The sequence below is a fragment of the Anabrus simplex genome, chromosome 1 (assembly GCF_040414725.1).
Source record: "Anabrus simplex isolate iqAnaSimp1 chromosome 1, ASM4041472v1, whole genome shotgun sequence".
Lineage (NCBI taxonomy): Eukaryota > Metazoa > Arthropoda > Insecta > Orthoptera > Tettigoniidae > Anabrus > Anabrus simplex.
In genome coordinates, this window is record NC_090265.1 from 349,061,833 (window position 1) to 349,082,063 (window position 20,231).

The window sequence follows — 20,231 nt, forward strand, 5'->3', positions numbered from 1 at the left end:
GAAAATCGGTATATGAAGTCGGGGAATAAGTCGCTATAATCTAAACCATAAATAGTTTTATTCACGCTGATAGAAATGGTAGTTTAGGGGAAGGCCTAAAATTTAATTCCTGAATATTTATATTATTAGTGGTCGTGTCGATAAATACTACATAACCAAAGTTATATAGAATTAAATTTCTGACCATTTATGTCCTATACATTTTTACCGTACGGCTATGATAACACAGATATTAATGAATTTTTATTTTGGTTGTTAAGTCCATATTGACGCTGAACCACGAGAAAATGGGTGAACAGGTTTTAATGAAAATCGGTATATAGAGTCTGGGAATAAGAAACTACAGTCTAAGATATAAACAATTTTATTCACCCTGGATGAAATTGTAGTGTAGTGGAAGGCGCAAAAAATTTAATTTTTAAATACCTATGTATTTGGTCCTATCGAAAAGTATTACATAACAAAAGTTACAGAGAATACAATTTCCGATCTTTTGTGTCTTATTCAGTTTTACCGTACCGACTATGATAAGAGTGGTATTTCAGAGTCGGAAGAAAACTAAATGTGAAGGCTTACAATATCGAAAGTGCATAACATTGATCAACAATAACATTACATTGACCAATGTTTGTTGTGATGTTATTTGTTTCTTATGCTGTCTCTCAACTCTGACAGATGGGATTACTGCTGTGTACCAAGTATAACAGCCTGACTGAATATTAGCGGGAAATAGCCGGGGAGTTAGAAAACTTTCTTCTTTAGCATGCAATTCCTCTGGTTCATACATTTTCTGATATAGCTGGTACGTAACACACTAGTTCTTCATAGTATTCCAGTTATTCGATCCCTATTCTAATGCGCTGTTTTGAATGAGCAGTGTACATACTTAAGGCAGAGGCTGACTTAGTAGTGGTAGTATGGCTTGGTGTAGAATAATAATTTAGGCCTATTCCAAATTATAGCAGCACAATTCACTAAATAACTCTAAATTCAACCCTGAAAAGAGCCATTTCTTAAGAAAATCTTCTTCACCTTCACTTTTATTAAATTCTACATTCATTTTATTCCAAATTATCAGTGACAAGGGTGTTTCTCCTCTGGCTTGGAGGAAAAATTTGCCTCCAAGCCAGATAGATTTTTCCGCTGCCAGTATAGTGAACTGATATTTTCCTACTCATCGGGTACTCCTAGGAAATAGATTAGTAAAAGGGCATAGTTTTTGCCCTGGGAGTCTCCAATATTCGACCTTTTCCCCGCCAAAGAACGACGAAGAGTGTTCACGAATCACGGCTGTCTGCGGCTTGGTCATTCCAGCTCTGGAACCTTGGACTGTTAGATCGGCAGTGTAGTCCTGTTCTTTAAAAGTGAGAAACTATGCGGTGTTTCATTTGATCGAGTATTTCATATGAAAGCATTGTTTTTAATCGCGCCATTCCTACTGACGTCATTGTAATGTATATTCATGTCAGTTCGGAAAACCACTAAGGCCCGGTTGTATAAAACATTTGATCTGAGTTTAACGAGGAAAAATGGCTGCCAGTCAAGTTGAACTTCGATTTTCCGTTGTATAAACGCTAATCTAAGATCATCTCGTCTCGATCTAAGTTCAGATTTGACTGGCGAATATTCGTCGGTTAATCTCCTTGAACTTAGATCATTATCATTCATATTAAACATTGAACTAGCCCTGAAGACTTGAGAAGTGTTTCCTTCTATCGTATCTGCGTAAGAATACCGCACCTTAATAATATCGAGATGAGTTATAAATATCTTGAATGCTAGTAGTTAAATGATATTGCTAAAGATCGCTCGATTTTTTCAGAAGTGAGGTTATGTGAATATCATATAAACAATAGACTACTGCCATACCAACACGTTGTTGTTACCGGTACTTAGTTTTATGATACTGCTTCAATAATGAATTATTTTAAATTATGTTTCAAGTTTACAAAACAAAGCAACTGTGTAATATATATATATATATATATATATATATATATATATATTTTATTTAGCAGGGATGTCAGATTATTCCGACTTTTCGTATGATGAAGAAGAGTTGATTTTACGAGGAGCTCCTCGCGTCTTTCGGTACAGACGGAATCCGATGATTTAAATGAGTGATCAAATGTTCAAAATGAGATTTCGTTTCTCGAAAGATGTTGGGGAACGACTGGAACTGAAGTTAAGGGACACACTACAAAAACCTACTCAAAGAAATTATCCCCTGTCACCCATGTGTATGTTTTATGCTACAAGAAGTTTTCAAATGGTTGTTGGAGATCTCTTCAAATTGACAAGTCAACGGCTTTCTCTTTCAACTTTGATGTCACTATGTCGGTTCTTTTATTTTTTATTATATGTTTGTACCTTGATAGTACAATATCCACCAGATCGTCCTTTTATTTCGGTGTGAAATTCGCAGAACGCTCCTTTGAATTCCTTTCATGTTTACTTCGCGAGATTTCATTATTATCTTCTTCTCCTCCTTCGACAGTCACGGCAGTTTCGTATTTCATTTGTTTACAGTCACGGCCAGGTCAATCCCGCCATTTATGTATTATCCAAAGGGCCAAGCTATTTCGTATTTCATTTGTTTTGCGGTGTTGCCACGTCCACTTTTTTGAACTCCGATTACATTTGAACTACACATGTGTAAACCGAGTTCAGTTTTATACAACGCGATGAAGTCGTAATCTCAGTTCATTTTCAGAACTAAGTCCTTAATTGATCTCCAGTCAGATGTCTTTATACAACCAGGCCTAAGACAGTCTTCTGAGGATGTAAAAAGGCAGGCGGAGAGCGAGTGTCTACCATTATAATGAAAACTCTCCAACCTGATTGCGACTTATGGTATGCAAGTGGGTCTACCATTACAGTGAAAACTCCCTTACTCAGTCTTCATATGAGAAAAGATGTACGGTGACTTCCCGGTCGCGTTCCTAGGGTAATGTTAAGAGCTATGCAATTTAATACAATCTTGCTCACAACGCGTACACTAGAATTTCGTATACAATGCAGAATTCCGTAGCAAAGCATGGGGTACATCAGCTAGTAGTAGTAGTAGTAGTAGTAGTAGTAGTAGTAGTAGTAGTAGTAGTAGTAGTAGTAGTAGTAGTAGTAGTAGTAATAATAATAATAATAATAATAATAATAATAATAATAATAATAATAATAATAATAATAATAATAATGTACTTCATTACAACAGTGGGATCGTCTTATTGGTTGTCAGATGTAGCATCATAATGTAGTTACAAGAAGTCAAATCAAATATAGAGTTATGATTTGAATTATCAAATGCAAATCACAAGAAACCACTTTTCCCCTTGCGAAAATCAAATGATCATAAATGTCTCTCGGTCGAGGCCATTCATGAACGGCTGCTAATTTCAGATGATGAAGAGAGGCCATAAAAATGACTGTGAAAACTACAGAGGCATATGTTTATTAAATTCTGGTTATAAAATATATATGCCAACATCATTAAAAATAAACTATACAAACACTATGAGAACATTCTGGGAGAGGAAAAGTTCAGCCTCAGAAAGGGAAGAACTTGCTGCAATGGCTATTTCACAATGAAAATCCTTCTAGAAAAACACAGGGAATTTAATGTAGAAACACATATTGCCTTTGTGGACTTCAAAAGAGCTTGACAAAGTAAACCACAATACCTTACTTAATATTTTAATATCTGATCACACCCCACAACAGATGGTACAGAACATACGTCAGAACATATGTAACCTTTACAAACATAACCCGATTTCCATAAAGATCAACGATAAATTATCAGAGTGGAAAACAACAAACACACGAGTAAGACAGGTTTGCAGTCTATCTTCTCTCCTGTTCATAATCTATATGAATGCTCTCATACGAGAATTTAGAGAAACAAGACATGGTTCCATCTGCATTAACAGAAATCTACATCTAGACACAATATTATTTACAGATGACTTAGTGCTGGTCGCCACCTCAGAAGATGATTTACAGCATTCAATGTATAACCTAAACCTAGTCTCAGAAAAGTACTCACCGGGCGAGTTGGCCGTGCGCGTAGAGGCGCGCGGCTGTGAGCTTGCATCCGGGAGATAGTAGGTTCGAATCCCACTATCGGCATCCCTGAAGATTGTTTTCCGTGGTTTCCCATTTTCACACCAGGCAAATGCTGGGGCTGTACCTTAATTAAGGCCACGGCCGCTTCCTTCCAACTCCTAGGCCTTTCCTATCCCATCGTCGCCATAAGACCTATCTGTGTCGGTGCGACGTAAAGCAAATAGCAAAAAAAAAAAAAAAAAAAAAAAAAAAAAAGTACTCAATCCTCAATCCTGAGAAAACTAAGATAATGGCTTTCTGTGGCAATGAACCAGTAAGAAGCAAGATCTGCTTAAATAACATTTTGGAAAGAGTAAATGATTTTACATACCTCGGCTACAACTGTCTTTTAAGAACTGGACATACCTGAGAAAATCTCCAAATTCAACAGATGTTTGGAATCATCAATAAAGTTTTTAGACCATCATTAGTTCAAAAACACACCCGTACAAGAATCTACAAAACCTTAGCAAGACCTGTACTTTGTTTTGGAAGTGAAGCGTGGACCCTGAGGAAATGTGATGAGAGAAGAATAACTACAGCTGAAATGAAATACATGCGGCGAACAGGAGTCACTAAGTGAGAACACAAAATAAATACAGAAGTACTGAATGATCTTAAAAGCAGACCTATATTGGAATACATCTATGAATACCAAAGAAATTGGCTAGAACACCTAAACAGGATGGACAGAAGCAAGATCACCCAAAGCAGTCAAACTACTGCCCCGGTGGGAAGAGATCTCTGGGACACCCCAAGTAGAGATGGCATGAAAATGCAAATTTTTTGTATAAGCTGTAACAGTTCTTCTATAGGACTAATACATGAAAGGATGATTATGATGATGACCCTACACAGCTGCTAGGTAACACTGTCTGACCATCGATCCATACCATACATCACAGCCTGCACGATTGCTAGGGCTACACTTCCGTCACACATCTTGTGACGCTAACCTCTGTAACAAAAATGTTTAGATGACCACCAGCCATAAGACATATTTATGTCAGAATAGGCAGGACTAGATAGCTCATCTTCTGCAAAGATATGCACGCATAATGGGCAAGACGAGTTCCTTCGTAATTCGCAGGAGCACATAATGAGTGGGACAAGTTCCATCGTCATTCGTGGAAAAGTACTGGGCGTGACGAGGCAACTTGTCACCCACATCATGATAATGGAAGTAACGAATTAACTCATTTTCAGTCAAAATACATTCCCCGCTACGAATGTTCGTGTCTCAATGGAAACTCTCCGGTTAAGAGGTTAAAAACTCCAAGTTTATTCATCTACCAATATCATCCCATACCATCTTTCCCCCGACAGCTGGGAACATACTGCTTAGCCAAGCAGCTTGTCTCTTTATTCCCATGTCTTCCTAGTCCAAAGTTTGCAACATTTTCATAACACTACTCTTGTGTCTGAAATAACCCAGAGCAAAATTGTGCAGCTTTCCTTCGGATCTTTTCAAGTTCTCAAATTAAGTATCCTTGGTCAGAGTCCCATACGCAGGAACCACACTACAACTGAGGTCTTAACCAGTGAATTATATGACCTCTCCGCTACATCCTTACTACAATCCATGAATACCCCATAACCATATGAAGAGATCTGTAACCTTTATTTACAACCATGTAAATGAAGATCTCCTTTCACAGCGATTTCCATCAACACAGTCATTAAAACTGACAGGACTTTTCTTCTTGGTGAAACTTACAACCTGATTTTTCATTGCATTTACCATCATACCATTGTTTGCTGTCCTCCTCACAACACTGACCATGTCTTTCTGCAGTCACCCACAATCCTGTAATTTATTTATTCCTCTATAAAGTATAACATAATCTGCAAAAAGCCTTACTTGTGATTCAAGTTCTTTACTCATATCATTTATATACAACATACACCTGTACATAAATTTCAGTACTCCGCTAGTATTAATCACCTCCTCTACCTGAACATTATTCAAACGTTTAACTATCTTAATATTCTCAAATCATACACAGGGAGAATTCCAATTATATATATGACTTGATTTGAGAATTAGCTGTCCTTTCCAAAACTCTTTTTAACGTACCGCAGACTAAATTCTAAAAATCCTCACATGTACACTTCCCGGAATGTCCTTCTTGGAACCTGTTTCTGCCTTAAAGTATCTATACATACATTTTTCACTAGAATTCATATGACTACCAATCATACTTACCATCATGTTATCCTTAGCCAACATTTTTACTAAATTCAATTTTCTAGTAAGTTTCTTCAATCTCCCCTTACTTCCACGATCATTTCTTTTCTTTCTAACGTCCATCATTTTCTAAAATTCTTCATTTTTCTGTTTCTGTCCTTACCAATGTTTATCACTTTCACACTCAACAATACACATACAGTAAAATACCAGTATAACAAAATTTTGGGGACCTCAGAATTTAATTTGTCATAGTGAAATTTCGTTATACTGAAATAAATCAATTCTTAAAAACTTGCCCCTTGCTAAACCTATCGAAGAATCTATGTTATTTCAACATGAATTAACACGTAATAATCCTTAATACTGTATTTAATAAATGAGAGGAAAATTAGGATACATATATACATGAAGTAATGATATAAAGTACAGGTATTTACAAGAAGTTTTCAGCATCTCAAATTTTACCCTGTACCGATACATTATGTCCTTGACTTTATATTTTGAAAAAGTCTGTGATTTTCTTTTGAACACTCCTAGATACAAACGAATATTCAAGGCAGTCAGCAACCACTGCACTTGAATTTAACACAGATTCCGGCACATCACTTCGTGACAGATGAAAATCCTGAAGACTACGTGCCATGTTTGTTGCCTGCACAAGAGTCAAACTCTGTTGAACACTTTGAGGCACATCTTCCTCTTCCTCCTTGTCATCACACGGATTCCTATCACTCATAATATCTACTGTTTTAGAAATCGGTGTGTTGGAATACATGTCTTTTATGTTACATATTTGTTACTTTGTGTCACTTTCCTCTAATTCAAAATCGTTGGTTCTGTTGCAAAATTCAATTGTGTTGTTGAGTGCCGCTGTCAAAATAAACTTCAATTTTTCTTTTTTAAAAAAATCTCTATAAACTTTGCCATCATATAGGTTGGACCCTATCTAAAATTTAATATTGAACTTACGGATGTGTTTATTTTATGAATTATGAATAGTGTAGTTTTAGTATTCCTCTATGACATTTATGATATACAGTAAAACCTTGTTAAGAAGTTTCTACAGGAGACAAAAAAAGAACATGTTAAGCAAGAAAAACTACTGAATATAAGAATGAAAACTATCCAACAGGGATATAGTAACACTAAATACAACTTTTTCTGACATGAGGGCATTTTACGTTGTGTATCCGCGGGTACAGTGTAAACTACATCTACCATATCTAAAGATGAGAGGAAAGTATTAATAAAAGGTGTGAAAAACACAAGAGAACAAATATGAAAACCTTTTCTGCTGGGGCTCATAAAATAACAAGTGCACTGAAAGTTGAGAAAAACACCAAAGAACAAATATGAAAACATGTGCACAGGGGCCAATAAAAATGTCAAAGTATTATTGCAGATCACACTCTTTCTAAAACAAATGTTAGTACAAGCCTTTTATTTCAGAGCGGTGGGTTATTAATGAATTAATGACAATGAACTGGAGGTTACACTCGACCATGTGCAACTGGCAGGAAAGACTTAGGCCACCATTCTGAATCGAACAAAACTTCGACAAACTTGAGTGATAGAGTCGAAACTCAAAGGTGCAACATTTGCGACCTCTGCGTGCTTCAAGATGCGGACACCCAGTCCACTTTCTGATTGATTTTAATTTTGTCTTCATTAGTAAGCAATTTTGCGACTTTGAAGGGCTGATGTCATACTTCTTCGCTATTTCTCCTTTCTTTCCTCTTTTCTCCATTTCCTAAAGTATATTACATTTTTCTTTTAAAGAAAACTGCTTTCGCTTCTTTTGATCCATATTGGCGAAAGAGTAAACTGGCACACTAATACACATATTGCTTCATGAACAAAAGAAAATAAGGAACACGTCATGAGACGTGAATAAACAAAATGCAGTACTGAGTGTAGAGATGTGAAACCGTAACGTTCATTAGTTGACTGTAAATGCGGCATTCGTACCCAGCCAATAGTGTTACTTCATACGTATTAGTTACTTTGAAATCGATATCCAGCTCGACCAATTGCGCACGCGTATGGAAAATGGCTATCTGAACCATATCCTGTAAAAGCGAATACTGTAATCCAATATGTGCACCCCAATATTTGAAGATATTTTTATTAATAGAAAATTGGCTTTAATTTGCATTTTATGTATAAGAAATTAATCCTAAATAATGACGTTCAGTACTGGTACACCAAAACTGAATAAACGGAAGATAATCTTCACGTGCTGTTGGGTAGGCAACCTGCTTGTCAGAACTGCATCTGTTTGCTTATTTACCCCTGATTTGTAATCTGGTACAGTAGTTTCAGCTGTATGTTGTATAGAGGGTGCCGCCTGGTATTAGCTGTATAGAGACATGTTGTGCAAAATACACAGCGATTAATACAGGATAAATTTCAATTACATTTTGAAGGAAAAAGATGTTAAATATAAGCAAAAAGGCTACATTTTAATTTGTTATACTGAAAGTTCTAAATTCGTTACAATGAAATATTTTAACACATATTAAACAGGGAAAAGCTTCCGTGGCTCAGACGGTAGCGCGTCGGCCTCTCACCGTTGGATACCGTGGTTCAAACCCTGGTCACTCCCTGTGAGATTTGTGCTGGACAAAGCAGAGGCGGGACATGTTTTTCTCCGGGTACTCCGATTTTCCCTGTCATCTTTCATTCCAGCAACACTCTCCATTCTCATTTCATAGCATCTATCAGTCATTAATAAATCACTTTGGGAGTGGCGACCCCATCGTACTAATAGCCTATATATGATTATTCATCACATTCCTGACCCGGTCAATGACTGGAAAACATGTTGTAGGTTTTCATTTTTCATTAAATATGAAAAAGGGAAGGGGCCTAAAAATAACTTCACTATTCTGAACATTTCGTTAAACTGGCGTTCGTTACAATGGAATTTTACTGTATATAAATAACTAAGATCAACAGTGATGTAATTATTTTGACTAATAATGCTAGAAAATTAAAATAACCAACATTAACAGTGATATACAGTAGAACCTCAATAATTCGAAATCGGTTAATTCAAAATTTTGCCTAATTCAAAGCAGCTCTCGTTCCCGGAAACATGACGTACGGCTTTGCATGTTATTTAAATTGTTTAATTTGAAATACATGTAATTCGTAATTCGAAGAACAATGTCGGTCCCGTTACAGAAATTCAGACTTTTCATTCGAAACTGCCTTTACATTTTGAAAAAAGAAAACAGAATTTTACAGAGAAATTTAAATTCAAAATTTCTTTTGTCAGGAAAGAACACGTCTTCCGGAACGTGCAGGGGTAACTTTGTGCACTTTCACCTACTTTGGCGTGTCTACAGTGCGCTTCGTATCTGCTATGTTCGAGCGGAATCGTAATTATTTTGTATTCGGCATTTTAAGGAGCGCCAGAATATCACGTAGGCCTAGCAGGCAGTGTGCGGAGAGGTAGAATCCGCAAACACTGGCGATGCCGACAGTTGGCGAAAAAGCGTAGCTTATGGCCTATATTCAATTCGTACGCACCAAACAATACTGTCAATGCCGATGAAACTGCATTGTTTGTTTGTTTTATTTTTTTAAATGCTAAGGCCAAACTGACTTATGGTTTTAAACGACGGAATTGCCAGCCGGGAAATGTAGCCTACTGTGTTGCTATGTAGTGCACACGGAAGCGAGAGACTTCCTTTCCCTGTCACAGGAAAGTTCAAAAATCCACAAAGTTTTAAGGGCATCGGGCACTTTCCATGCCAGTACAAGGCATCTAAAAATGCAGACAGTATAGTAATCCAAAAGATAAAAGCATTTGCACTGCGGAGCCAGCATAATTTTTCCTGGTCTTTGAATCGTGTGTTTCTTAATTTCGTTGCGTGAGGTTCCGTTTGCCGTTGTTTTATACAAGTGCATTATTTGAATAATGTAAATGCAACTTGTTGCATAAATTTATGAAATAGTCTTTTCCATGGCATTTGAAAAGTTTAAACTCAGAATCAAGGTGATTGCATGCATTAAGGGGTCTTAGAAGTGCCATGGCGGTAAATCGCACAAGTATAGTCACTGTAGTGTTGTTGTAATCTGGACGGAAGAGAGAGACTTTTTCCCCTCGTCATAAGAAAGTTTGATAAGAAGCAATGTTTTAAGGGCACCGGGTACTTTCCGTGCAAGCACAAGGCATCTAAAATGCATACAGTACAGTAATCCAGTGAATAAAGCACTTGCACAGGGGAGCCAGTATAGATTTCTCCTCGTCTCTGAATCATGTTTTCTTTCTTTTGATTTCATTGCACGAGGTTATGTTTGCCGGTGAGTTAGCCTTTCCAAGTGCATTATTTGAATACTGTAAATGCACCTTGTTGGATACATTTTGGAAATAGGTTGTGTTTTTTTTTTTTCCTTTTTTTTTTTTTCCATGGCATCTGAGAGCTTTAAACTGTGAATCAAGGTTAACTGCATGCAATAATGGGTCTTAGAATATACTGTAACGCCACAAGGGTTGGCATTTCCGAAGTATGTGTTGGCAGTTAATTCTAAATCACGTAACTCAAAGTCCGATTTTTGCGTCCCAACGACTTTGATTAACGAGGTTTTACTGTAATAATTTTTACTAATAATGCCAGTAAATTAAATTCAGAAGATGTTACTCCAGACACTCAATTTAGAATATTTCCAAGTTTAGTACAGACATAAGAAACTTTACATGGTATACTTAGTGTACTGTCTCAATAACAAATACAAACTTACCTAGGATCTACACTGATGTAACTAATTACTGAAACCATGACGTTGTACTTATGGACTAGATCTGTGGCAAGGCTACGAGATCTGCAAGCAATGGTCCTCAGCAACTTCAGAGCTTCAACTAATGGAACTCCATAGACAGACATCATGTCAATAGGACGTCTCTCACCAACTGAAGAGAATAAGAACAAGAATTACTTGGTTTGACACCAAAATAGAGGAAAGGGATTAGGTGCACTCAAGCAATTAGAGATATTAATACCTATCTATTGTACTACCAATAATAAGTGCACTACACAAGACAGTCATTAAAACTCATGTTCATCAACATCATCATCTTTCAATATTCTCACTAAGCACTAACGAATCAAATCAGTTCCACGAGTTGAACAGTTGACATCTGTTGACAAAACCTCTGATCTACTCCTATTCATAGAAAAGTAGCCTCTTCAGAAAATCAGATCAAGTGTCGTTCTTTTGCATATCAGTTTAATCTTGACTCAGTAATAAAGAAATCTCTTTCCCACATTCATATTTCCTGACTTACCCTCATTCAATTGTGTCTTTTCAACTGCATCCCTATCCATCTAATACAGTATCCTTCAACGATAATCTTGCTATTTACTGACCCTATTTCTTAATATCACTTTGAAGCTTTTCAGTCTGTTGAACACTAACTATAACACCTATAACATACCTGTAAAAAAAAAAAAACCACTATTAAACAGAGAAGAAATCTTATGCAGAAGAGTTTTCTGAATTGTTGCAGTAGTATTGTTGCCATAAACCAAGTTGTATTCCATGATATAAGCAAAGTAAATATGAAGGTGTCCAGAAATTTATGGCTTGCAGTATATTTTTACAAGCACAATTACCTCCAAACATACGCTAATGGAAATAGGATTTTATGATTAAGGTACAGTGAAGGTCCAAAATAGAGAGTAAAGAACATACAAGGACCCATAAGGTCATGCACCACACAAATACAGATCATTTCTACTATATCGCATGGCCGGCACACTGGATTACTTTCCATCATTGCATGAATGTATGGAAATTACGCATGTGCACTTATGTTTAATTAATGGTACGACCTTGACACTAGATTTTATGTCTGTTACAGGTCTCTCCAGTTCCACAGCAGAAGGGTTTTGCGAACATGTACATTTAATCATCGTCTTCTAAGTCATATCATGGTTGAATATGGTGTTTTCTTGGTTTACAAACTACACTTTTGTTGTTTGGACTGTGATTTCAACTTCTGTTTTGAGAACAGTAATCATGTCTTTCTCTAGATTAAAGTTCCCACTGAATAGACGACAGACTACTGCATTGCTTTCTGGTTACATAATGTGAATTAAATACGGTCACGTTTACATTGCTGTTGATTTTGGACTTCGGCTATTGCTTTTAACGGTCTACGGTGCGATTTTATTTGACGTAAATAAATATCACACGAGAACACGCTTATTTCCTTGTATAAATTACTTTATTTACACTGTACGTCACAACACACAGCTATACACAGTAGCAAATGACACTATATATAACACTCAATAGCGGAGTACCCTGAAGTCGATTCTGACAAGTAGAGATATCAACAACACTGACGCACGCACTATAACATACTCTCTCTTGAATTCCCCGCCTCACTCACTCACTCACTCACTCACTCACTCACTCGAGTCCAATGATCTGACTGGCTCACTGACTTGACAGCTCGATATTAATACTATTCGATCAACCATCTACCATCTAGAATGATTGACTTCTGGAAGAGTTCTTACAACACTCTAATGAAACACACTCGAAACATCGATCGACCAGCTAATTGAATGGGTGCACGAATGTTCTTTCGATATTTAAAAATGTACATGGATATATCTACAACATTCGTAATGTCTCTACATGTATCTGGATAATTAAACCTTACAGTAAGTTTCCAGAACCCTTCATATACACCAAATATAGTACAATAAGTCTAACATACGAACATTATGGAATTTTCTACCACTATCGACTCTATAGATTTTGAGGTTAAACAATACGTATTAGAGGTTATACAATTTTATACTACATATTTACAGAGGAACCATATGCTAGTCATGTTTAACACTTAAAAGATAATTTAGCATTAAATAAACTATAATTAAAATATATTAAACATAATAATTGAAGGTTTTACACCAATTACAGTGTCTTTCATTTCGAATTTTCTTTAGAGAACAGCAGTCGATGGGTGTTACTAATCAACTCCAACATTGCCTTTGAATGTCAACGAGAGAGATCGCAAATGCACAAAGTGAGAAAACTGTACCGTACCGAAGATGATCGATCGCATTTTGTTGCAAACGTTTCAATTTTCTTATTCAAACAGCGTCACGCATCCTAACTTAACCGTACTATACGTATGATGAAAACAAACTTCAAGCGCCAGTAGAGAAATTACAACTTTCTCGCTTTAAATTTTCGTAATAGCCTTTCCGTAATTTAACCAGACGCAACAAAATATAAACTAACCTCTGAAATCAATTGAGCCCTCTGCCGTATCTCGAGGTTTTCCCATTCTTACTTAATTGCAGTATTTAGCCTCAAAATTAAGCGGCAGTTTAGTCAGCCTTAATTTTTAACGAGTTAACAACCGTTATCGGACACGTTATTTACGCATTTATTACGAAAATATGTTCTCTTTCATTTCGAATTTTCTTTACGGAACAGCTGTCAACGGGTATTACTAATCGACATCGCTTTCGAATGTCGACGAGATAAATCGCTAGTATACATAGCGAGGAAACGATGCCGAAGGTAATCTATCGCATGCAATATCATCGCTGGGGTGAATAAATATTGGTAACGGAAAAAATCGTGCACGCTTAATCGCTCGTAATAACGGATGCGCCAGTGATAGGGTTCTCGCTGTAACCGAAGGACGATACACAGTTTAATATAGGAATTTTGAGGGACATAAAAAAGTCGTCGCTATAACGGAGTTCTCGTTATATACCGTACTCGCTATAGCAGACTTCTACTGTACTATATTGATGGGGTGATAGTACGTCATGGGGATCACAGCTACCTAGGCGTTAATATAAGGAATGATCTTCATTGTGGTAATCACATCGATAAGGTTGAAAAGAAAGGTTACAGATCTCTTCGCATGGTTACGAGGGTTAGGGGTTGTAGTAAGGATGTAAAAGAGAGAGTTTATAAGCCTCTGTTAAGGTCCCAACTAGAGTATGGTTCCAGTGTATGGGACCGACTCCAGGACTACTTGACACAAGAACTGGAAAGAATCCAAAGGTATGCAGCATGATTTGTTCCGGGTGATTTCCAACAAAGGAAATGTTGCAAACTTTGGGCTGAGAAGATCTGGGAATAAGGAGACTAAATGCTCGACTAGGTGGTATATTGCATATTACAAAATTCATTATTTGATCCATACTGAGCCTCAATAATTTGGAAGAATTTAAAGGCCTTTGAGATTCCACCTTCTCAATACAAAATGCAATTTGTTTATTTCTTTACTAAGTTACATTAACACAGGGACATGTTACGTCCTGAAGTGCAGGACATCTTCAGCCGTAGCTTGACTAGAGATAAAAATCAACAAATATAAGAAAAGAAAAAACACACAACTGCTACATCATTTTGTCCACTACAGTTCAGATTTAACCCTTAGCACTCACGCAGAGGGCCATGCTCGACAACGAGAATATTTCACATAGATCCTATGTCGGGCATTGTCCGACATGATTTTCTTTCCTATATAACTCCTTTGTCAGGTTATGCATGCAAGGATTACAGGTAGTAAGCTACTGTCATCTTTCGATGACAATTTGAAGCCATGTACAGCTATAATCTCTTTGAAATTAGGCTTTGTGCGCATTCTTTGAAGACCACGTGAGTTTGTAAACAGACGTTGTTTAGCAACATGGCATCAATCAAGCAGCATGAGAAGGAAATAGCCAGACTTTTAGATGAAAGTGACTATTTCAGCGATAGTGAGAGTGATTTACAATTAAGTGGTGAGGAAAATATTGCAGAATGAGACTGTGTTGGCGAGTTGAGTGATGAAGATCCCGATAATGAGAAAGGTATGCTAAATTGCAGGGCTGGTACCTCTACTGATGGCCGGAGGGAATACTTTGACACGGACTTGGACTCCAAAAGAACCCCATTCATAGGTACATCAGGTTATAAGCACCACAAGGTACTAAACCTAAAAGTGAATGTGACTTTTTCCAATTATTCATGACTGATGAGTTATGTCAGAAATTTTGAGAGAGACTAACCGGTATGCCAGTGTAAACATTCAAAAGGTTACCCTCAGATATGAGTCTATTTGGAGGTCATGCTCGTCTTCCTGAATTCAAAGCATTTTTAGGTATAATCCTAAATATGGCAATGAACAGTAAGCCTGCATTATGATGTAAGACAGTGTTTTTCTGCAATAACTGTAGGAAAAAGCCAGGATTACATCCTGGCAAGTGCTTTGAGAAGTTCCACACAATGCACAATTACAGATAAAAAGTGACTGTCCGAAATAATTTCGGGCTTAAAAATGCTGAACATTGCACCTGGATATTTTTTATGTTTGCTTCAGTTGATTTTTATGAATATGCTGTCCATATATTTGTGCTGTCCCTTATCTCTCTGCAAGCAGATTCTTAAATGGAGCTGCAGAGGCAGGAGTGTTCAGAAAAAAAAGGAGGTCTAAGGATTAAAATTGGTCTATTTTTCATTTATGAAAGTTCTTCCAAAATCTTGTAGACTGAAGAGAGTAAAAACTTGTTGCATTAAAAATTCTTCATGCTAAAATCCAGGCAAAGTTTAACTACATGGGAGAGAGCGGACTTTTCAAAGGCAAGGCTTGAAGAAAAGGGCCAATAAAGAGATAACAAATGTGACAAGATCTTGCATCATATAAAAAAATGTCTGTAAAGAATGAGAAAAAGAAAACAAAGTTTTTACTCTTTTCAAACTACAAGATTTTGTAAGAACTTTCTTAAATGTAAAATAGACCAATTTTAAATCTGAAATGTTTTTTAGTGGACAAAATGATTTTATTGTAGCATTTGCATGTTTTTCTTTCTTTCTTATATTTGTTGATTTTTTATCACTAGCCAGACTACTGCTGAAGAGGTCCTGCACTTCAGGATGAAACATGCCCCGTGTGTTAATGTGACTTAGTAAACAAATAAAGTGTATTTTGTATTGAGTAGGTGGACTTTCAAAGGCCTTTAAATTCTTCACAATTAGGTGGTATGTTCCGAGCTGTCACTTGAGAGATGGCGTGGACTGACATTAGTAGACGAATAAGCTTGAATGGAGCTTTTGAAAGTACAAAAGATCATAATGTGAAGATAAAGTTCGAATGCAAGACGACAAATTGGGGTGAATTATCATTTAGTCTATAGGTCGAGGAGTAAGGGACTGCAATAATTTACCAAGAAAAAAGTTTGATAAATTTCCAAGTTCTATGAAAATATTTAGAAAAGGCTAGGTAAACAGTTGATTGGGAATCTGCCTCCTGGGTAACAGCCCTAAATGCAGATCTTCGATCGACTGATTGATGTCACACAGCTACCATGGCACAATGTAAAGTTTTGTAAGTGCCTGAAGGGAGATGCTATATTTATCATAGTACCTGAAACAAGCAATAGTATCATGAATATTAAAATTACTATTTACATCCCCAACATTACAGTTCAAGGTAGACTTAGTCTATTTTACAGTGGCTGTCTGACCTTTTTCACTCACGATTCCTCTTCCAACTGACATGACCTCAGGTCCTCTACATCACCTATTCATCTTTCCTATAGTTGTTCACAAGGCTTCCTTCTCTCCAAACACCTTCGTTGGCTTGCATTCCTCATTCATCCAATCCTCATGCCCTAACCCTTTCAGGACTGTTCACTTCTCTTGTTATAATGTTGTTAAGCAGCTTCCTCTTTGATTCTACTTTGTGCATGATTTCTTCGTTGGTCATTTGAGCTGTCCTAGGTATTTTCAGCATATATCGATAAAACCATAGGTCAAAAGCATCAAGTTTATGTTCTATGGGTATTTTGAGAGTCTATGAATCTACTCCATACAGAAGAACAGACCAAACATAGCACTTATTAAATCCCATTCATAGACTTAAAACTGAGTTGAGAGTCACAGAGTAACTGTTTCATTCACATAAATCTGCTTCTACATCTGGATTTAGTTGGTAGTCAGTCCAGTAGTCAAAATTAATAATTATAAAAATAATTTTATTCTAGACATGTGTAGTCAGTTAATTAAAAACCAAACAGTCCCAAAAATATAAAACCTGCTGGATGATGAAGTCTGACACAAACTTCCATTATCATGGAATTATAATGTAATGAAACAAGAAAAGGAAGCCAGAGATCTTATAGAAAATCTATCTTGCTTCTGTTTTGTCAAGCTTAAATTTGACAGGTTTTTACACAGAAATGAACCTCAAAAGCACTGACAGAAAATTTACATTCAACAATCCGAGTCACACAGCAAACAGTCATAATTTGAATAAATGGGGTGATGGTAAATTTCTCACTCTTCAAAAACAGTCCCAGCTAGTAAGGGAGAAATTATTTTGCTGCCAGTAACATTTTTAGCACAGCATAGTATAAGTTAAGAAAACTAATTATCTACAGCCTTTTAATGACATATGCACTACAGATACAAGTACTAATTTAATTCAAAGAGAGACAAAATCTTAACCTACTATAACACCCAAAAAAACTTAACATTCCCCTTCTCTTCACCAAAAAGTTCGATCTTATCCCTGAGTTTGCTGAGGATAGTTGTTTCAGGCAACCTAACACTGAAATAATTACCCTGATCCCTGAGTTACAAACAATTAATATTCTCACCTATTGATTTCCAGTCACGTGGTACAAATTCAGCAACAATGAGGTTCATTAAACGAGGACAGCATGTCACAGCAAGGGCTGTGTTGTATGAATGGCGTACTAACCGGGTTAAAAGTTGTAATACAGCAATCACAATTGGAGGTCCAGGCCGAATGACTTCAAGAATGTACCTACAATAAGAGAACGGGAAATTAAGAAAAGTGTTTTACATATAAAATGTTACAGCAGCACTTTTTCTGTAAAATGGCGGAGGAGGAGGAGGAAGCATTGTGCATTATCCCTATGTAGGAAGTTCTGGAAACCAACAACTGTTGTGCGTGGGGTAGTAATGTGAGTCACATGGTCAACGAGTCTCCTGGTCTTGAGAATATACTTATTTGTATCCTCTCCTTAATTTAACTTATTCTCTGTTCTTAGATTAGTTCAATAGTTGTACAAAACGGACCAACAATAACATTAGATTTTGATATTAGGAAAGTTACCCAGGCACAGAGGTTCAGTTTACCTAGTTCATTTCTTAATGAGTACTTGGATAAGAACATTTGTAAATGGGTATCTGGAAGGATCCTGCGTGGACGATACTGATATTTACCTGAATTATCTATCATATAATTCCCACATTGGCTGAACTAATACATCCAAAGATCTATTTTAGCACTAATTTCTTCAATTCATAACATATCAGGTCACACAAACTATTCAGTAGACAATGTAACAGCTCATGCTATCACAGATCATTCCACAAATTCATACATAATATGTCAGTAGTACAGGAAGCTAATCCACAACTAAACAAAGATACTGGCTAAGGTCTTATTATGGAAAGTAGATATATGAACATCAATTTGACTGTAACATGGATTCTGACCAATGTCTCCTAAAAAGAATAACACTATAACAAATAAAAATATGGTCTTGTAAAATCAAAAATAAATTGCTGTATTTGTATAACAGAAAGAGAATAAAAAGATGAAATTTAGAAAGAGGTCAAAAATGGAAAGCAACTGATCTGACAGGTACAGTATATAATCATTTTAACGTGACAGAACAAATAGACTACAATACAGAAAAAAAGAAAACTAAAGTAAACACCAACTTTAGCTTAGTACTAACCGGAGACGTGGAATAAGATCGGTGCGCAGAGCCCCCTTCACCACATCGAGATGAAGCGCTTGGTAATCTTTCATCTCAGCCTCTTCATCCTTTGCTTCCTGTTCCTTTCCTGGCTGAATATCTTGATGAACAAACAGAGATGGTTGGCGAAGACCTCCAGCACAGCCCAAGGCACGATCCAAACAAACCTGCATATAACCATTGTGTTGAAAAGGAAGGATACAAGCAAGAAATCAAGTTGATACAAAAATAAAAAGTAGAGAGAACAGGTAACTTACCAGAGAATGCTACACACACGCGTGCGTGCACACACACACACAAACAAATTAAATTAGAAAGACATAAAAGACAAAAGCATAATGTAGAAAAATGACATTTTTAACACCGTAATTTTACATTTGCATGTCTTTCATATCCTTGCCTAAGAAAGATGTTTTAGTCTCTCTCTTTTATTTCATACAGATTGATTAAAAAATTGCACATACCATACTGGTCCGAGTATGAGACGGCATAATATATAAGAAGATCATCCAAAGTTGTTTACAAGAAAAATTAAACAATGAATGTAATTACAACATATTCAAGTTCTCCTATAACTAAGATAATTTAACCCTCCAAGCGCCAACGTCCTTCTGAAAGCCCATTTGGTTTCCATCTGAAAACTGCCAACGTCCTTTCAAAAAATAAGTACTGAACGTCCTTTCAAAAGGACGTTCAGTACTTATTTTTTATTATTAAAAGTAACAGTCATCTTCTTTCAGAATTTCCCCATATAGTTAGTTAAAGACTTACTATTTTTGCCATAAACAGCCTCTTTTATTTTCAAGGCCATTGTTTCAGTATATCAGTCCAATCAGCAGACATATTTATTGACACACTTTACTTGGCGTGGCAACAACACTAGCAGTCTCACTGTGTACCTTGTCCGCTCTGTGTCTAGTTGCTCTCGATCTTTCACATGTTCATTTATTGCTGTGAAAATGATTATATATTATGACCTTTCAATGACCTGTAGCAATATGTCGGCCAGTCATTGAAAGTCATAAGTGAAATGAAATGTATATCAATGACTTGGAAAAAGGTGTAACGTGTCAATGTGCGGCTTACGCGCATATTTATAAAAGAACCGATACAACTCGTAAGTGTAGAATAGACATAATGGATGAGAGCCGGTGGATCGAACTCAAGACCCCGTGGTA

General features: G+C 36.5%; 1 protein-coding gene across 1 annotated transcript in view; it reads right to left on the reverse strand.

The window, feature by feature from the left end:
• The window catches only part of LOC136866038 (RNA polymerase II-associated protein 1), a 379,305-nt gene that overhangs the window by 172,245 nt on the left and 186,829 nt on the right, over window positions 1-20,231 (reverse strand). The window contains exons 8-10 of the mRNA XM_067142667.2: window positions 19,033-19,220; window positions 17,920-18,089; window positions 11,042-11,210 (exon numbers count right to left, since the gene is read on the reverse strand). Coding sequence (XP_066998768.2) covers window positions 11,042-11,210; window positions 17,920-18,089; window positions 19,033-19,220 — 527 coding nt within the window. The remainder of the gene's footprint in view (window positions 1-11,041; window positions 11,211-17,919; window positions 18,090-19,032; window positions 19,221-20,231) is intronic.